We start from the raw sequence: 15,343 nt of genomic DNA on the forward strand, positions 1-15,343 counted from the left end.
CACCTTGGCCCTCAGGCTGCGATATCGTGTGCTCTTATTACTTCCCGCTTAGGTTAGGGCCCAGACCGCCAAGCCGCAATAGTTACGAAGAGGTACTCGTCAGCCGCCTCCAGTGCTCCATCCCGTCTCAGGACACATCGTCCCGCATTGCAACACTTCTTTTCCATCTCGATTTTTGCTTCCTTTCACCCTAGCGTCGCTTTGATGACTGTTCTCTGGCACCGTTAGGTCGCCAGATATTTCCATCGCCCTTTTTCGGTCATTTAAACAACTTCGTTGTTGCCGCGCGTCTTCGAATTGCGCAACGGCGCAATCATGGCTCCCGGCTGGCTATCCACAGCCTGCTGGAGGCACCTGCCTGTCATTGTCGCCGCCCTCACTCTCCCATGGACGCCGACAGTAGCTGCCGCCGATAAGGCGGCCGGCGACTACTTCGTCCACTCGCTTCCCGGCGCACCCGAGGGACCTCTAGTGAAGATGCATGCTGGGTAAGCTTCACTTGCAAGGACGGAGGAAACACTGAAGGAAGATCCAAGCTGACGCGGCGGTTCAAGGCACATCGAAATCAACCCCGAAACCAATGGCAACCTATTCTTTTGGCATTTCCAGAACAAGCACATTGCGAACAAGCAGCGGACCGTAATCTGGCTGAACGGCGGGCCGGGATGCAGTTCCGAGGACGGCGCATTGATGGAGATCGGCCCCTACCGACTGAAGGACGACAAGACGCTGGTCTACAACGACGGTGCTTGGAACGAGTTTGCGAACGTGCTGTTCGTCGACAATCCGGTTGGCACCGGCTATAGCTATGTCGATACCGACTCCTATGTGCGCGAACTCGACGAGATGGCCGAACAATTTGTGATCTTCATGGAGAAGTGGTATGCTCTGTTCCCAGAGTATGAACACGATGATGTGGGTCACCCTATGTTTCGTTCTCTCTCTCGCTTGCTGACGCCGTTGTCTAGCTCTACTTCGCCGGAGAGTCGTACGCTGGCCAGTATATTCCCTACATCGCAAAACACATCCTCGCCCGGAACAAGCTGCCCGGCACAAATCACAAGTGGAATCTGAAGGGCTTGCTCATTGGCAACGGTTGGATATCGCCGCCCGAGCAGTACGAGGCGTACCTCCAGTTCGCCTTCGAGAAGGGCTTGGTGCAAAAGGGGAGCGACATCGCCAACAAGCTCGAGGTCCAGCTTCGCATTTGCCAAAAAGAGCTCGCCGTCGGAGAGAGCGCCGTCGACCAGGCGGAATGCGAGAAGATCCTCCAAGAAATCCTGAAACTCACGGCTACGCGCGGCAAGGACAACAAGCTCGAGTGCTACAACATGTATGACGTGCGCCTGAAGGACGTCTACCCATCCTGCGGCATGAACTGGCCAGCCGACCTGACCCACGTCACTCCGTACCTCCGCCGTCATGACGTGGTCCAAGCCCTCCACGTCAACGCCAACAAGGTCACCGGCTGGACCGAATGCGACGGCCAAGTAGGCCATAAGTTCAACCCCGTCAATGCCAAGCCCTCGATCGATCTCCTCCCGGACATCCTCAGCGAGATTCCCATCATGCTCTTCTCGGGCGCCGAAGACCTCATCTGCAACCACATGGGTACCGAAGCCCTGATTAGCCGCATGGCCTGGAACGGCGGCCGCGGCTTCGAGGTCTCCCCGGGCAACTGGGCGCCCCGCCGCGACTGGACCTTTGAGGGCGAGGACGCCGGCTTCTGGCAGGAGGCCCGCAACCTCACGTACGTCGTCTTCTACAACGCCTCCCACATGGTACCCTTCGACTACCCGCGCCGCACTCGCGACATGCTCGACCGCTTCATGGGCGTTGACATCAGCTCTATCAGCGGCGACCCCACCGATTCCCGCCTCGATGGCGAGAAGGGGCCTGAGACTACCGTCGGTGGCACCGCCGGCAACGGCACCGCCGATCAGGACGCCGAGAAGGCCAAGCTGAGCGCCGCCAAGTGGGAGGCCTACCGCCGCTCGGGCGAGATCGTGCTGGTCATCGTCGCCGTCGCCGCCGCCGCCTGGGGTTACTTTGTCTGGCGCGAGCGCCGCAAGAGGCGTGGGTACCAGGGCCTGGCGGGCGCCGAGAACGGGTCTGCCGCGGGCAGGATGGGTGGGAATTCCAGCTCGTCCGAGAGGCTGGGCTTCCGCAACCCCCGCGGCGCGAGGGGTCGGGGGGACGTCGAGGCCGGTGACTTTGACGAGACGCAGTTGGATTCGCTGCATGTGCGCTCGCCTGCTGAGGGGCAGGAAGATACGCGGTACAGCCTTGGGGATGTGAGTGACGATGAGGAGGAGGAGGAGGAGGATAAGAACGCAGGAGGCGCGAAGGGGAATGAGAAGGGAACTGAGAAGGCAGCTGGGGCTTCATGATCTGTTAAAACAGTTGGGTGAGGAGGTGTGGAAGATAAGGTGTTTCATCTCGTACATAGGACATTCATGGGCGGCGCGTTGTAGATCGATGGGTTGGGCCATGGCGTAAATGGGAATGGAATGCTTCAATATCTGCGTGTTAGTCACTGTTGGGAAAACCACCTTGGGCAACGCATCCCAATGGCTATTCCGTGAGTCACATCAAGTGGTCCATTAACCGGGTTAAACCATTGTGGTTGTATGTAGTTCATTTCCCATCCTCCCTGTCCTAGTTTGGACCGGTATTGCCAAACTATGACCTCGAAAATCTAAAGGTATCAAAACAATCCTTTTCCCCCGACAAAAGAAATCGGCGAGCCATCCTCCTACTCAACGGTGGGAGCAGGCTACGAAGGCCGCGTCCCTATGCGATCAGCGCTAAGCCCATGCCGTGTCTAATCATCATGGTTTTCCATATCCTCCACACCATGGCTATTTTCCTTACAACTGCACGGTGTTGTTCATGATCTTGACCTCCTCGCCGGGTTTCTGTTCGAATGCGTTAGCTCTGGTTCATATGAAGAGTAGCACAATTGAGATAGACGTACGAATGCTGGTAGACCAATGTAGGGGCAGTCAGAGCACCTGAAGGCGTCGCCCAGGTAGCAACTGCCACAGGACCCTGTCTTGCCCTGGACGGTGAAGTCGAGTTCGTTCAGGTCCTCCGACTTGAGCTTTAGGGTGTTGAGGTCGCTGTCTGCCTTTTCGCGGCGCGCCTTGTCCTCGGCTTCCATTCTCGAAGCGAGACCACAAGTGCTGTGACCGTTAGTAACTTGGGCGAGCCTAGGGAGGTGGTTTAGGAAAGCTTACCAGTCCTTGCACGCCCGCCTCTTCTTCCCCGGCTGCGGCTGGCACTCAGGAGGCTGCTGGATCGGTCGCCACAAGTCTTCCTCCGTAAGCAGCGTATCCTCATCGATCACATCCTCGTCATCCTCCACGTCCAAATCCAAATCATCACTGAAGTCCACGAACCCCACCCCCGCCGGCGCAGCAGCAGCAGCCACAGCCGGCGGAACCATCGCAACCTCCTCCTTCCTCCCGGCCGAGGTAGCCGTAGCCACCTTGACAGCCCCGACCGCTGGCCCCGCCGAACTCACAGCAGCAGCAGCAGCAGCCTTCTTCTTCCCCAGCCCAAACCGCAACGGCACGGCCTCCTCCTCGGCATACTCGGGCTTCACAAACCCCTCCCCACCCGCAACCAACCCCGCCAACACCGCCTCCCTCTTCACCCCCGCCACATCACCCTCACCCCCCACCACCCCCTCATCAGAAACCGACGACTCCTTAAACCACCCATCCTCACTCGCCACCCTACCCCCCGCCCTCACAGCCGGCACCAGCCTACCCCACACCGCACGATCCCCCAGCAGGGCAGCGGCCTCGGCGCGCCGCGCGCCGTCGGCGTCGGTCAGCACGAGGACTAGGTCGTAGGTCGCGGGCGGGAGGGTGACCAGGCCGGCGGCGAGGCGGTCCAGCATCTGCAGGTCGGTCGTCGCGCGCGGGTGGGACGTGAAGAGCGCTGCGAGGCGGTCTTCGCGGGCGGCGAGGGAGGGGGGGGGCGAGGAGGAGGGTTCGTTGGGCGGTTGATTTGGTTGTGGTTGTGGTGGATGGTGGGGTTGTGGTTGTGGTGGGGGGGTGGAAGTCGGGGGTTAGATCTAGGCCGGGGGCCATTTTGGGCGGTTGGGTTGGGTTAGGTTTGATGGTGATGGAGTTGGTGGTGGTGATTGAATCGATGGATGGGGTGGGAAAAGGTCGAGGTGATGTGATGCACTGGACGGCGTGGGTTCGGGGTTGTTGTGGTTGTTATCGGTTTTGGAGGAGGGGTGGCAGGGCGATAAGATTGGTAATGGGGAGAATTTCCGTGGAGTTGCTCACTTTTTACAGCGGAGATACAGTTGTCGCCCAATCGCTGTATTACCAAGCAGAGGTCGCCACTCATTCAGCACAGTGCGGGTGGCCCGTGACGTGCGTGTAAGTCCGCACCACGCGAGAAGATCCAATATGTTGCAAGCTGACTTCTACAACATAGATCGACTGCTTTCAATTCAGGCTGACGAATTTATGAGCTGTGGAAATGGCTGATAGTGCGGGTTGCCTCGTCAACCTGCAATATTGAACTGTACGGCTGCAGTCATCTTATACACACAGTACACTGCAGTTCGTAACGCTTTGGTATTGAATACGGCATTGGCCGATATCGGCCGCCACCCTCCCACGCTCTAAGTTGATCAATTCCTCAAGGACCAGCTTATGGAATGGAAAACCTATGACGGCTTCACTCTTTGAATCATTTTGGCTTTTCCATACCCACACAATCAAGATAGCGCTGGGTCGGTCACTCTGGCTCAACGCCACAATATCCAATGTGGGCCGATTTGCTCGGGCGATTCCCGCCGAGCAGTGCCGAGACACGCCCAAGGAGCCTTCCATGTCACGAGACCAGCTCCTTCCCAATGTTGACTTCACTGTTTTACTCTGCGGGACCTGGCAAGATGTGGGTACACAGTAAGTTTCAGAATTTGGATGGAGGATGTGATGGCCAATCGAGCCAAGTCAGGAAAGACCGCGAGCACCCCTTCATGCCACAGGATCAACAACGAAAAGAAACAAGGAGGCCGAGCAGATCCCTTGAGACGCGTAACCTGGAATCGAGACTTGCATCGGAACTCTCCATCGACCCTTGGGCTTGGCGGCTGGTCCCAGCTGTGGTCTGCCATGCCGAGTCATTGGATGACTGTTTGATGGACCCTGACTGCCTGGGTGCCTGGATGGATGAGACGAATCCGGAAAAGCTGGCCTGATCGTATGTACATCGGAAGTTTTTATCAAAAGCGAAATGCCGAGAACTCAGTGAAACACATAAATATCAGGATGGGGCTTCTAAGGTCAGTAACAACTTCTTTTCATTGAATTCAACGGACCATTCACTTCAATCAACCTGGTGGTCTGTCAATGACGATGGAAGATTCCAGCGCATGCACAAGAGAGAGACGATGGAATGCCAGCCGGGGCAGTCGGCTAAGGCGCTAAGCCAACAATAGCATGGTGTCACGCTACCCCGCAAAATGCTGGGCATCCTGGCCAGACCAGAGTCCCCTGGGAATTGGGTGGAGAAGCTGATGTCACACAGGTTCGGGCATCCTCTCAACGGGCGAGGAATCAGTTCGAGGTCCGCAACGCATAAAGGGACAGCTGCGGCAGATAGGCCCATAGGGCCCTGAATGGGCCTCAATTGGCAAGTAACGAGTGTGCAAGTCCTACGATGGGTAAATTGAATGATTCGGTGACCAAGATCTCCGGTTTTCGATGCCCGTCATTGTGCAGATCAGGGAATTGAGTGACGGTTGAAGGAGTGGAAAGTCAGCCCAGACTCACGCTTTCATTGTACCCGCTAACACCATATCACGCGACTCCCCTCCTCCCTCAACGCCGTGACGCCTCCTTGCCTGCCACCCCGCTGCTGCGGTTTCCCGCCTCTACCACCCTTGTTCTTTCCCTTTGGAGCTGCTCGCCTGATCAATTCGAGATATGACTGGTCGACGCCAAGTCACCCATTGGGACCTTGGTTCGATCCCCGATACCTCTTAAAGGCTGGGAGCTCCCATCTTCTGCTTCATATCATTTCCGGCTTCTCTCAGTGACCAGACTCATCAACAACCCATCAACCATTTGTCACCACTTTCGATTTCTTCCATCACAAACTATCACTGGGACACCAGACCACCACTTGTGATATCATCCAGACCACTAGTCACTGATTTTCGACTTTCACTCTCTGGAATCAACCGATACCCTTGAACTGTAAGTTATTCTGCTCCAAGCCGCAGCCCCTCGTTGCTCGAGCACCTACCCGAGCAGCAAACCCCGCATCGTTGTACGACACTGACCTCGCCCCAACAGCCACACTTACAATAACAACCACCACACCGGCCCCCTTCTACCCTCTCGTCGACTTTTATCCATCAAGAGTAAGACCCAGTATTCCCGGCCACTATGCCATCGCAACTGCAAACTAACTAGTAGCTTTTAGTGACTCGTTCCCACAAGTTCAACGACAAGGACCACGCCGGCCTGGCCGACGGCACCGTCCTCCCGCATGAGTCGCTGCCCAAGTTCTTCGCCAAGAACGGCTTTGCTGATGCCGACCCCAAGAAGACCAAGAAGAATGGCGGTGGTCGGGCCAACTGGTAAGTTGTAGTCGATGTCCACCTTGAATGTTGCTCTCTCTTTACTCACGCACGATATAGGGGCAACGCTGGTGACGAAGTGGTTGACGAAGACTTCAACTTCCACAACGCCCGCCGCCGCTCCAACAGCAGTAGTCTGTCGAGCAATATCGAAAACCTCAAGACCAAGTTCGAGGTCAACGAGCCCGAGCCCGTCTTCGAGGAGAACATGGGCCCCGTGGACGAGGAGGGCAAGACCGAAACCCCGTCGAGCGGCTCTAGCGTCGACGACAACAAGTCTCACAAGGAGTTGTAAGATATGAGACCCGAGGGGAATCTTTTTGATGGAGTGAGGAAGTCACCTGCGAATATGCATTGCAGGAACCCATAATCTTGGCGGAAGGTGTTTCCGGCTGGTGCCATCTAGCTCGGGGGCTGCCTTCTATTTGACTTTCCACACGTTGTGTTCATGCTTCGGGATAGCACGCGATGGCGCGGTCGGCATACCGCATTGTACTATATAGCCTCAATTATTTTGATGGACCCAGTCCGGTTTAGCGAGCAATGCTTACGGGCGTTTTGCTGGGATGTGACTTGTCACGAGCCTTGAATTTCTCCGTCGAGAGACCTGACAACGTTGTTTACTTAGTACTTACTACACTATTACACTAACCTCGAACCCCACCCTTCGAGGACCACCTTCGCAGGCTTAGAAGTCGACCCCTCCACCTTGATCATCCCAATCCTTAACCACGACCCTCCCAACCGTACGACAACCCCCTCCGAATCCAGCCAGTATTTCGACGTGATACTCTCCGTCTCCCACTTCAGCGGCTCACCAGCCTTCCTCGCCTCCTTCGTCTGAGGAAGCGGCGTCTTCTGCACCCACACAACCACCCCGTCACCCTCCCAGTTCACATCCCCCGACTTAACCCCACCACCACCACCACTAGATTTAGAACCAGCACCAGAACCAGCACCAGCACCAGCACCACCTTTCCCAGCAGAAACGCCGCCACCCCGCCGCACCCACGGCGCCGGCGGCCCCTTCACAACGGAAAAGCCCTCCAGGATCGCCCGCTTCTCACTGCCGCTGCCGCCGCCGGCACGCCCGAGGTGTGTCCACAGCGACCCGAGCACCTGTTCCCGCCGGACTACCTCGCTCGCGCCGTGCGCCGTCCAGAGGATCTGTTTGTCCTGTGGAGTTATCTTGGGGGCGTGTTGTAGCTTTGTTTGAGGTTGGGGGCGGGTTGGGTGTGCTGTCGTTGTTGTTGATGTTGTTGTTGTTGTTGTTGTTGTTGTTGTTGTTGTTGTTGTTGTTGTTGATGATGACGATGATGATGTTGGGGGTGGGATGGGTTGTGGTTGTGGTTGTTGTTGATGATGATATGGCTCGTGCGGCGGGATGTGCAGCCCCGCGCGTAGGACTTGGACGAGCATCTCGGCGCCGGTTGGGGCGAGAAGGTCGTGCAGCTGGGCTGGGGTGCAGTTGGGTGGGATGGAGATGCCGGGCTGTGGGGTTTGGAGGAGAGGGACGCCGTGGTCGAAGGCGTCGGGCGAGAGGGTTTGGATTGTTATGCCGGTGTGCTGGCGCCCGGCGAGCAGGGCGTGGTGGATTGGGGCTGGGCCGCGGAGGCTTTTGGGGGGTGGGGTTAGGGGTGTTTCTGGAGGGTCAAGTAAAAAAGGGGAGGAAGGGGATGGCTTACTCTGGGAGGAGGGAAGGGTGGACGTTGAGGCCGCCATATTTGGAGGCGTGGATCAGGCGAGGAGGGACAAAGAGGCCGAAGGAGACGGCGATGATGAGGTTGATGGGGTCGCCATCCGGTTTGGGCATCTACCGATTGTCAGTCAATGATAAGAGTGACAAGGAAGAGTGAAAGGCACTTACATCCCAACCGGTGAATGTGTCTCTCACATGAATGGGTAGACTAAGCTGTTCTGCAAGCCCGCGCAGAGGAACTATCGCCATGTCAAAATCCAACGCTTGAAATAAATGTACGTAGATTCTTCACCTTCTCTTATCACCTTATACCCTCTTCCCGTCGGCTTACTTGGTCTCACGACGACGTCGATGGACTGGATGAGGTCGGCATTGTGCTTGTGCTCGTGGTGCAGAGCTTTCAGCGACGCGCAACTAAACTCGTCCGAGCCACAGAAAAGGATCCTTAATGGGTCAGACTTTTTGGAAGCTGTGCTATATGATTGCTGCCATGGCCGAGGTCTCACGGTTGACCGCAGTGAATGCAGTGAAGACCGCGCGAGACGTGGAAGAAGCATCTTAAGCTCGAGTTCGATGAGAGGTAGAATTACCACTTGAAACCACCCAATTGGCAAAGTAGGATCCGACTTCTATCAAGTGACGTGACGCAATGGAAGTGCCAACCTTGAACCTGATCAATTGGGGGATCCAACAAGTCAAGCTTCGCGTTTGAGACAGTGAGTTTGAGAGTGAGCGCCTGCCAAGACACAATCGAAGATATCGATGCCCGGGCAAGCCCCCTACGGACCCACTTTTCTATGGTCGGCTCTCACCCATCACTCCCCTGAGCCCCTTTCACAACCTCCCAGCGGTACGCAACTGCCCACTGCCCATCAAGCTCAACGTCCCAAGCAGGCGGCGCAATAGCAACCACCGCCCCAGAGGCAACCTGATTCCTGTTCCCGGTTCCTTTCCCTCCCAATTCCTCGATATTCCCTTCACCAGCCAAGATCACCCTCACATTCACATCCTCCTGTATCCCACCTTCCGCCTCTTCATCCATTACTCTCCCGGAAATCAAGGTCATCCCTGGGCCACCACGTGAAACCTCACCTACTACCACCCTCGCCGCACCAGTACCAGACGTAAAACTAAGAGCAGAAGAAGTAGCTTTGACCTCCCCCTCGCCGTCGACACCGCCCTTCACATCCACCAGCCAGTCACGTAACTCTGCGGCCAGGCCCCCTGGGAGGTATTTGGTCCCCCGCCGTTGAGGCGAAAAGATGTCTGCCGACATGTAGGTGTCGAAATGGGGTGCGAATTTATCTGGCGGTTCGGTAAGTTTGAAGCGTGGTCCTACCCGGAAGGCGGGTTTCGTATCGGCGCGTTTAGGTGTTTCGGCGTCTGCTGCTGCTTCGGCGTCGTTTTCCAAGTCATCGAGATCTGATTCTTCTCTATCTTCTCCCCTTCCGGGGGTGTGATGGTGTGTCGGGGAGGAGGGGATGGACTGAGTGGGTGAGACGATTGTGCCCTGATCATCAGCCTCGGGATCTTCGTCCTCCACATCCGAATAGAAGGATGCGATGTAGTCATTAGGCGCGTCCGGTAGAGAGCCGAGGTCGGTGTCTTGTGAATTCTGCGAGCTCACCAGCGGGTCTACCTCGGGCTCCGATGAGGCTATTGATATTCTCCTGCGTTTGGGGGGCCGCCCCTCTCCAGGACCCTCAGGAGAAAGCGACTGTGGAATGAGGGAGGAGTCAACCTCGATGGGTTCGGGGAGTGCATCATGGGTAGTTGGTAAGGCGGACGGTGATCCATCTTCAGGGGATATGGGCGAGCTATCATCAATGATATCCTGGGTCGAGCGATTCCTAGGCACTCTGGATTTGATGACTAGCGCTGGGGTAGCAAAGGCGGCCCCTGTCTGGGTTGAGGACGGCCTGGGCGTCGAAGTAGCAAATCGTGGGGTGGCATGAAACTGGCTCGATCCCCTGAATGGTTGATTTGGTGTTTGACTTTGCGATTGCTGGGTGCTTGGCTTTTTTGAGATCAAGAAGCGGGAAGGAGCAGGTGTCTAAGTTGTCCTGTTGTTAACGGTTGGACTTGGAAGAGGCAGAAGATATTATACGTACTGCAGGCGGGAGCCCCATTTCACATGAGAGGAGAAAAAAACACCCTGAATACCTCGGTTGAAAACGGCCAAACTCAATTTACAGTGATAGGTACTCAATGAGAGTTCCTGCTCAAGGATGCAACTCAGGCAGGCAACAGCAACCCAAAGTCTCAGAAAGCAGCGGGCGTTGAATGATGTGCTACCCTAACCCTAACCCAGCCAAGGTGGAACAGACCCCTGTTTCTTAATCTGTTAGTGCATTTCAAAGTTACGAGATGATCTCATCGAAATTACACGTTGGGTCTGTGCGCCCATGTTGCCATTAAACAATACTCGCCGCGCGTGACCGCGCTTCTAAGAGCGCGCCGCGTGCAGGGGACTCGCGTTCTCCGGGATTGACATCCAACGTTATCCCACCACAGAGTCCCACTGCTTTGCCGCACTCCAACAATGGCATGACCAACTCCACCAACAACTTAGTTTTATCCATCATTGCTCAGTGAGAAACCTCGCTCTTGCAATTTAACCAACCTCAACCACAACAATGTTCGCGGCCATGCCTCAGACCCCGCCATCAATTAGCTTCGGCCGTCCCGGTCAAGGGCAATTCCATACCCACCGACCGGCTTTCCCATCGCCCCTTTCCTCTTCCCCAGTTCGAGCCTCCTCATTATCACCGCCGCCATTCTCACATCAACAACAAACAATCTCGCAACCTCTCTCACCATGCAACTCAAACTCCCTCAACGCCCGCTTGCGGCAAACGCAGTCCTCCCCGACCCAAGGGGCCCAATCATTCTACCCGAGCCCCACCAACAACGAAAACCACAACGCGAACAGCAGCAACAGCAAATTCCGTTTTGCGTCACGCAACCCGCGCCCTAACCCGGTCCTCAAACGGCGTGAGGACGCCCAAGAGGGCCGGCGCCGCCTGTTCTTCCAAAACGTGCGGCAGCGGCAAGAGGACAAGCGGTGGGAGATGCGTGGCGGGGAGGATGAGGTTCGTTTCCAAGCTCTCCTTTGTTTCCTTACCCTCCTTACCCTCCTTACCTTCCTTCCCTTCCCTAAAAGCCACTCCTTGATCACCCTTTTCCACAACCCCCCCCATACTAGGATACGCGGGCTGACTCAATTCACCCAACCAGCTCCTCAAACTCGAGTGGCTGCGCCTCACCCGCGAGCGGAACCAGATCAAAGCGGCCGAGGGAGCGCAGTACCTAGGCATGGTGGACGCGGATCTATTGGCGCAGGAGGAAGAGGAGATGCGCATGCAGGCGCAGCAACAGCAACAGCAGCAGCAGCCGCCGCGAGGATATGTGGATCGAGATGCCGACGCTTTTATGGCCGACACCATTGCGCAGCAGGAGGAGGCCGAACTGGAGGCGCTTGTGTCGGATATGGAGGAGAAGCGGGCGTCGGCGCACTTCTCGGACGACGAGGATTATGACGGGCTGTTTATGGATTTGATTCAGCAGCAGCAGCAACAGCAGCGGCAGGAGAATGGCGCGGGGCTGGGGATGGGTTACTCACAGGACGTGGAGATGACTTGATACCTACCTCCCTAAGATACTTAGGTAGAGGGGTGCCCAGTTTGAATGCCGGGGCATTGTGTACACATTAGTCGGCGTTTGGGGGTAATATCTGGTAGACGGGGCGTTGGGTGGGCGGTTGCATTGAGTTCAGGTATTAGAATTCAATTTGGCTTCTGACAGCGCTATGTAATGTATCCTAAGTGACTGCAGTGCTCTTCTTATCATCACGGGCCTAAACGACGCTATTGGGGGTTGCAGGACTCGTCTGGCATGTTGAACGCATCCTGGGCCGAGGGCATGTCCCCGACGAGGTCGGGCGGAGGTGACCCCGAGGCTTGCATCTGTGGCCAGGGTTAGATCGGTACCAAAGTGAATGGATGTCCAGCTCACCTGTTGCATTCGGTCGACAATGTACTCTCTATGTGCTTTGTGGGAGTCCGAGTAGCCTGGCTCCTCAAACTTGAGGACGATCTCCTTCACCAGCTTCTGCTGCTCCTCGTACCGCTTGAGTTCCTCTGCCGATGTTTTCTCACGGTTCTTCTGGAGCCACTCGGGGAACTTGTCATCGAGCTCCTTCATGGGCTCGTACAGAATCTCCTTGGTCGTGAGTTGGTCCATCATGCCCATAAGCATCTTGGAGAACTCCTCCTCGCCGCCTTCCCCACCGTCGGCCCCGGCGCCCTGCATTTGCTTCATTAGTTCGGCGAGGAGATCCTCGGGGCCTTCGGCCGTGGCCGCGGCTGTCGCTTGGTCACCCGAGGTTTGCATGCGCTCCATCGTGCGTCGGATTGTTTCTTGGAAGGAAGCGTCCGTGTTATTGGGGCCTGCGGTCGAAGGGCCGGCGCTGGCGGTCGGTGGGGCGGGGTCTGTCGAAGCTTTGTCTGCACTCGCTGATGCCGAAGCGCCGAGCTCCTTGAATATGCTTTCGAACTGGGCTTGCATCTCCGACTTGAATATGTTTAGCGGCGCATGTGTGCCATACACTGGGCATTACACGTACCGAATCTTCCAACCCCCCAAGTAAGTCTGCCATGCCGGCTTGAAGTTGCTTCGCGAACTCTTCATCCATGCCTTCCTCCTCCTCGTCTACCTGAGCGGCCGCAGCAGCAGGCGGCTTCGTTGGCCCTGGGGGGACCTCTGGCTTTGTCGCGTCGACCTTCACCGCCGAGAACTCGTCGAGCATATCTAGCCAAGGCAGTTAGCCCACATGCCCCTATCTTGCGCGCTCTGGCGGAGGCCTACCATCAAGATCGTCCAGGTCATCCTCGTCCGGGTCGGGAACATCATCATCTACATCTTCTACTGTCGCTGCGTTGGTCGGTTCCGTCTTCGCCACGGCAGGCGCGTGACTCTCTACATCCTTCACAGGTGCGCCGATATCTCCAGCAGTCGAAGCCATAGTAGCGAAGTGACAGTCTTGTAAGGTAGGGTGTGGGCTGTGAGGGGGGGTGAAGGAGTGTGTGTGTACCGAGGTAGAAACCCCACGTTGGAGATATTTCGGGAGAAGGGTAGCAATGAAATTGGGGTAAGCGAAGAGCAGAGGAACAGGCCCAGAGCGGCGTGTTTCTGGAGAGAAGGTGGCATCCCAGGCTTGGGATTTGCATGTGCCAAAGCCGCTGCCCCACCACCGAGGGCCGGCCGGCTCGTGCCTCCCAGTTGGAAAAGGGGCCTTGTTAGTCTGATGTAATCCTCCGTATGCAGGGTCCAAAAAACACTGTCCGTCCCGTCTCATCGCAAAAGAACAGCATTCAGTTTCCCATTACACGGTAGATAGGTATTTTCTACGAGGCAGGTACCCGCCCCGTCGTGGGCGGGAGGAGATCAGCGAAGTTGGTTAACCGAGCTTCGGGTGGAATCTGTCGTTTGTGACCGCCGGGACCCCCAAAGACAGTATATTTCATGTTACTTGGAGTATCTCCTGCTAGTTGCCATGTAATTTCTTCAAATTCATCAATTTCTCCCCTTAAACTTTGGGTGATCAGCATAATTTCGTTATGTTCTTGTGAGTACTAGCTTGGGGATTCTCTCTCGTGCAACGACCCCACATTCAACACCCCCATTGCTTTGCCCCACACTCACCACCCCACCTTGGACCGAGCCGGGCCCTTCTCCGCCTTCCATTTTGGGGCCGAGCAAGGCAGCCAGGCCGGTCCGTGCGGACGTCAGAATTTCGGCCATCGACGTGAATCCTTGCGCCGCTTTGAAATTCATCATTTGCGCGCACTCAACACGACAACATCCATCTCCCGTGCCTCCCGCTCAAGGGTTTGCTCTGCTGACTTACCCCACTGCGCATGCCTAATCCGCGGGATAGTAGGATTGTTGTCTGTTGATTTTCTTTCCCATCAACCGGTTTCCCCACACACGACCACCCTCGCCTCTACACCCCGACGACTACTCGTTCATCGAAGCACACCCCGCACCGATCGAGCATTCGTAATACCGGACGAAATGTCGTTATGCCAGAATCGCCTGCAGGAGGAGCGGTACGTTGGCGACCACGCCTGTGTGGATATGGGCTTGCGACAGCCTCACTAATCTACCTTTCACGCTTTAGGAAGCAGTGGCGCAAAGACCATCCGTTTGGTTTCTATGCTCGGCCACAGAAGAACTCCCAGGGAGTGCTTGACCTCAAGATCTGGGAATGTGGCATTCCTGGCAAGGAGAAGACTATCTGGGAGGGCGGCCTCTTCAAGTTGGTGGTAACGTTTCCGGATGGTACGCGAACCCTTTGCACCCCCTCCCCGCGTTTGACTAAAAGCCATGACAACCGCTAACCGCTCGATCCCCTACAGAATATCCCACGAAACCCCCGAAGTGTAAGTCGGTCCAGCTGCCGCGCGCCTCGCGATCACCTCCGGTCACACAGCTAACATGCGCCCCTCTGTGCAGGCAAATTCGTGCCACCGCTCTTCCACCCCAACGTCTACCCCTCCGGTACAGTTTGCCTCTCAATTTTGAACGAGGAGGAGGCGTGGAAGCCGGCGATCACAATCAAGCAAATCCTCCTCGGCGTCCAAGACCTCCTCGACGACCCCAACCCGGAGTCCCCGGCCCAGGCTGAGGCATACAACATGTTCAAGCGGGACCGCGTGCAGTATGAGAGGCGCATCAAGCAGATCGTGCGGGAGAATGCGGCGCCGTAGAAGGGCTAAGCTGGTTGACCTTTCGCTCGGTGTCAATGGGATGAGGCCGGGAATGGGGTTCTGATTACGGAGTTAAGGGATACCAATGGCGGTGGGCGATACAGCACTTGGAGTTCAACGGCACGAGTCATCGGGATGATTTTGAACTGCAAGTTACGAATGTTTGGTTTGGGTTGGGGCGTGTTGGGGGAACGGAAGGGATACTGTGCATGGTTGTGCAACACGGAAGTTCCAAGGGTACATGCACAGCCCAATCCA

The 15,343-nt window shown here is 56.4% G+C and overlaps 8 protein-coding genes across 8 annotated transcripts; 4 read left to right on the plus strand and 4 right to left on the minus strand.

Moving 5' to 3' along the window:
- Positions 1-125: 125 nt before the first annotated feature.
- Positions 126-2,640, plus strand: B0H64DRAFT_109329 (pheromone-processing carboxypeptidase KEX1). Its single transcript, XM_062797771.1, has 3 exons — positions 126-488; positions 555-915; positions 969-2,640. The coding sequence occupies exons 1-3, from the start codon at positions 316-318 to the stop codon at positions 2,388-2,390; spliced, it is 1,956 nt and encodes a 651-aa protein (XP_062660301.1). The 5' UTR covers positions 126-315; the 3' UTR covers positions 2,391-2,640.
- Positions 2,557-4,017, minus strand: B0H64DRAFT_109302 (cytokine-induced anti-apoptosis inhibitor 1, Fe-S biogenesis-domain-containing protein). The gene is made up of 3 exons (XM_062797770.1): positions 3,240-4,017; positions 2,978-3,185; positions 2,557-2,918 (listed from the first exon to the last, which is right to left on the minus strand). Exons 1-3 carry the CDS (start codon positions 3,905-3,907, stop codon positions 2,871-2,873), a joined length of 924 nt encoding a protein of 307 aa, XP_062660302.1. The 5' UTR covers positions 3,908-4,017; the 3' UTR covers positions 2,557-2,870.
- Positions 4,018-4,921: 904 nt separating this feature from the next.
- B0H64DRAFT_440290 (uncharacterized protein) lies at positions 4,922-6,911 on the plus strand (the record flags this gene model as incomplete). The annotated part of the gene is made up of 3 exons (XM_062806474.1): positions 4,922-4,934; positions 6,460-6,616; positions 6,677-6,911. 3 exons carry the CDS (start codon positions 4,922-4,924, stop codon positions 6,909-6,911), a joined length of 405 nt encoding a protein of 134 aa, XP_062660303.1.
- A 177-nt stretch (positions 6,912-7,088) lies between these two features.
- On the minus strand, positions 7,089-8,997 carry B0H64DRAFT_109459 (methionyl-tRNA formyltransferase-like protein). Its single transcript, XM_062797772.1, has 4 exons — positions 8,608-8,997; positions 8,484-8,554; positions 8,302-8,429; positions 7,089-8,231 (listed from the first exon to the last, which is right to left on the minus strand). The coding sequence occupies exons 1-4, from the start codon at positions 8,870-8,872 to the stop codon at positions 7,259-7,261; spliced, it is 1,437 nt and encodes a 478-aa protein (XP_062660304.1). The 5' UTR covers positions 8,873-8,997; the 3' UTR covers positions 7,089-7,258.
- A 21-nt stretch (positions 8,998-9,018) lies between these two features.
- B0H64DRAFT_390332 (uncharacterized protein) lies at positions 9,019-10,556 on the minus strand. Its single transcript, XM_062803397.1, has 2 exons — positions 10,427-10,556; positions 9,019-10,368 (listed from the first exon to the last, which is right to left on the minus strand). Exons 1-2 carry the CDS (start codon positions 10,442-10,444, stop codon positions 9,124-9,126), a joined length of 1,263 nt encoding a protein of 420 aa, XP_062660305.1. The 5' UTR covers positions 10,445-10,556; the 3' UTR covers positions 9,019-9,123.
- A 143-nt stretch (positions 10,557-10,699) lies between these two features.
- B0H64DRAFT_390334 (uncharacterized protein) lies at positions 10,700-12,080 on the plus strand. Its single transcript, XM_062803398.1, has 2 exons — positions 10,700-11,407; positions 11,553-12,080. Exons 1-2 carry the CDS (start codon positions 10,952-10,954, stop codon positions 11,955-11,957), a joined length of 861 nt encoding a protein of 286 aa, XP_062660306.1. The 5' UTR covers positions 10,700-10,951; the 3' UTR covers positions 11,958-12,080.
- B0H64DRAFT_390336 (Pex19 protein family-domain-containing protein) lies at positions 12,081-14,054 on the minus strand. The gene is made up of 4 exons (XM_062803399.1): positions 13,182-14,054; positions 12,940-13,124; positions 12,330-12,887; positions 12,081-12,280 (listed from the first exon to the last, which is right to left on the minus strand). The coding sequence occupies exons 1-4, from the start codon at positions 13,669-13,671 to the stop codon at positions 12,182-12,184; spliced, it is 1,332 nt and encodes a 443-aa protein (XP_062660307.1). The 5' UTR covers positions 13,672-14,054; the 3' UTR covers positions 12,081-12,181.
- Positions 14,055-14,390: 336 nt separating this feature from the next.
- On the plus strand, positions 14,391-15,085 carry B0H64DRAFT_372230 (ubiquitin-conjugating enzyme/RWD-like protein; the record flags this gene model as incomplete). Its single annotated transcript, XM_062802214.1, has 4 exons — positions 14,391-14,425; positions 14,497-14,657; positions 14,735-14,758; positions 14,832-15,085. The coding sequence occupies 4 exons, from the start codon at positions 14,391-14,393 to the stop codon at positions 15,083-15,085; spliced, it is 474 nt and encodes a 157-aa protein (XP_062660308.1).
- Between the last annotated feature and the right edge of the window lie 258 nt (positions 15,086-15,343).

Source organism: Chaetomium fimeti (genome assembly GCF_033439085.1).
Source record: "Chaetomium fimeti strain CBS 168.71 chromosome Unknown B0H64scaffold_3, whole genome shotgun sequence".
Taxonomy (NCBI): Eukaryota; Fungi; Ascomycota; class Sordariomycetes; order Sordariales; family Chaetomiaceae; genus Chaetomium; species Chaetomium fimeti.

Bases quoted from the DNA above. Each gene is read 5' to 3' on its own strand.
- B0H64DRAFT_109329 (XM_062797771.1), top strand. From the start codon at position 316: ATGGCTCCCGGCTGGCTATCCACAGCCTGCTGGAGGCACCTGCCTGTC. The intron at 489-554 runs GTAAGCTTCACT...CGGCGGTTCAAG, and splicing joins CTAGTGAAGATGCATGCTGG to GCACATCGAAATCAACCCCG. The intron at 916-968 runs GTGGGTCACCCT...GCCGTTGTCTAG, and splicing joins CAGAGTATGAACACGATGAT to CTCTACTTCGCCGGAGAGTC.
- B0H64DRAFT_109302 (XM_062797770.1), bottom strand. From the start codon at position 3,907: ATGCTGGACCGCCTCGCCGCCGGCCTGGTCACCCTCCCGCCCGCGACC. The intron at 3,186-3,239 runs GTAAGCTTTCCT...TAACGGTCACAG, and splicing joins AGGCGGGCGTGCAAGGACTG to CACTTGTGGTCTCGCTTCGA. The intron at 2,919-2,977 runs GTACGTCTATCT...GCATTCGAACAG, and splicing joins ACATTGGTCTACCAGCATTC to AAACCCGGCGAGGAGGTCAA.
- B0H64DRAFT_109459 (XM_062797772.1), bottom strand. From the start codon at position 8,872: ATGCTTCTTCCACGTCTCGCGCGGTCTTCACTGCATTCACTGCGGTCA. The intron at 8,555-8,607 runs GTGAAGAATCTA...ACATGGCGATAG, and splicing joins GTATAAGGTGATAAGAGAAG to TTCCTCTGCGCGGGCTTGCA. The intron at 8,232-8,301 runs GTAAGCCATCCC...ACCCCCCAAAAG, and splicing joins CACCCTTCCCTCCTCCCAGA to CCTCCGCGGCCCAGCCCCAA.
- B0H64DRAFT_390334 (XM_062803398.1), top strand. From the start codon at position 10,952: ATGTTCGCGGCCATGCCTCAGACCCCGCCATCAATTAGCTTCGGCCGT. The intron at 11,408-11,552 runs GTTCGTTTCCAA...TCACCCAACCAG, and splicing joins TGCGTGGCGGGGAGGATGAG to CTCCTCAAACTCGAGTGGCT.
- B0H64DRAFT_390336 (XM_062803399.1), bottom strand. From the start codon at position 13,671: ATGAGACGGGACGGACAGTGTTTTTTGGACCCTGCATACGGAGGATTA. The intron at 13,125-13,181 runs GTAGGCCTCCGC...TGCCTTGGCTAG, and splicing joins TGACCTGGACGATCTTGATG to ATATGCTCGACGAGTTCTCG. The intron at 12,888-12,939 runs GTACGTGTAATG...AACATATTCAAG, and splicing joins TTGGGGGGTTGGAAGATTCG to TCGGAGATGCAAGCCCAGTT.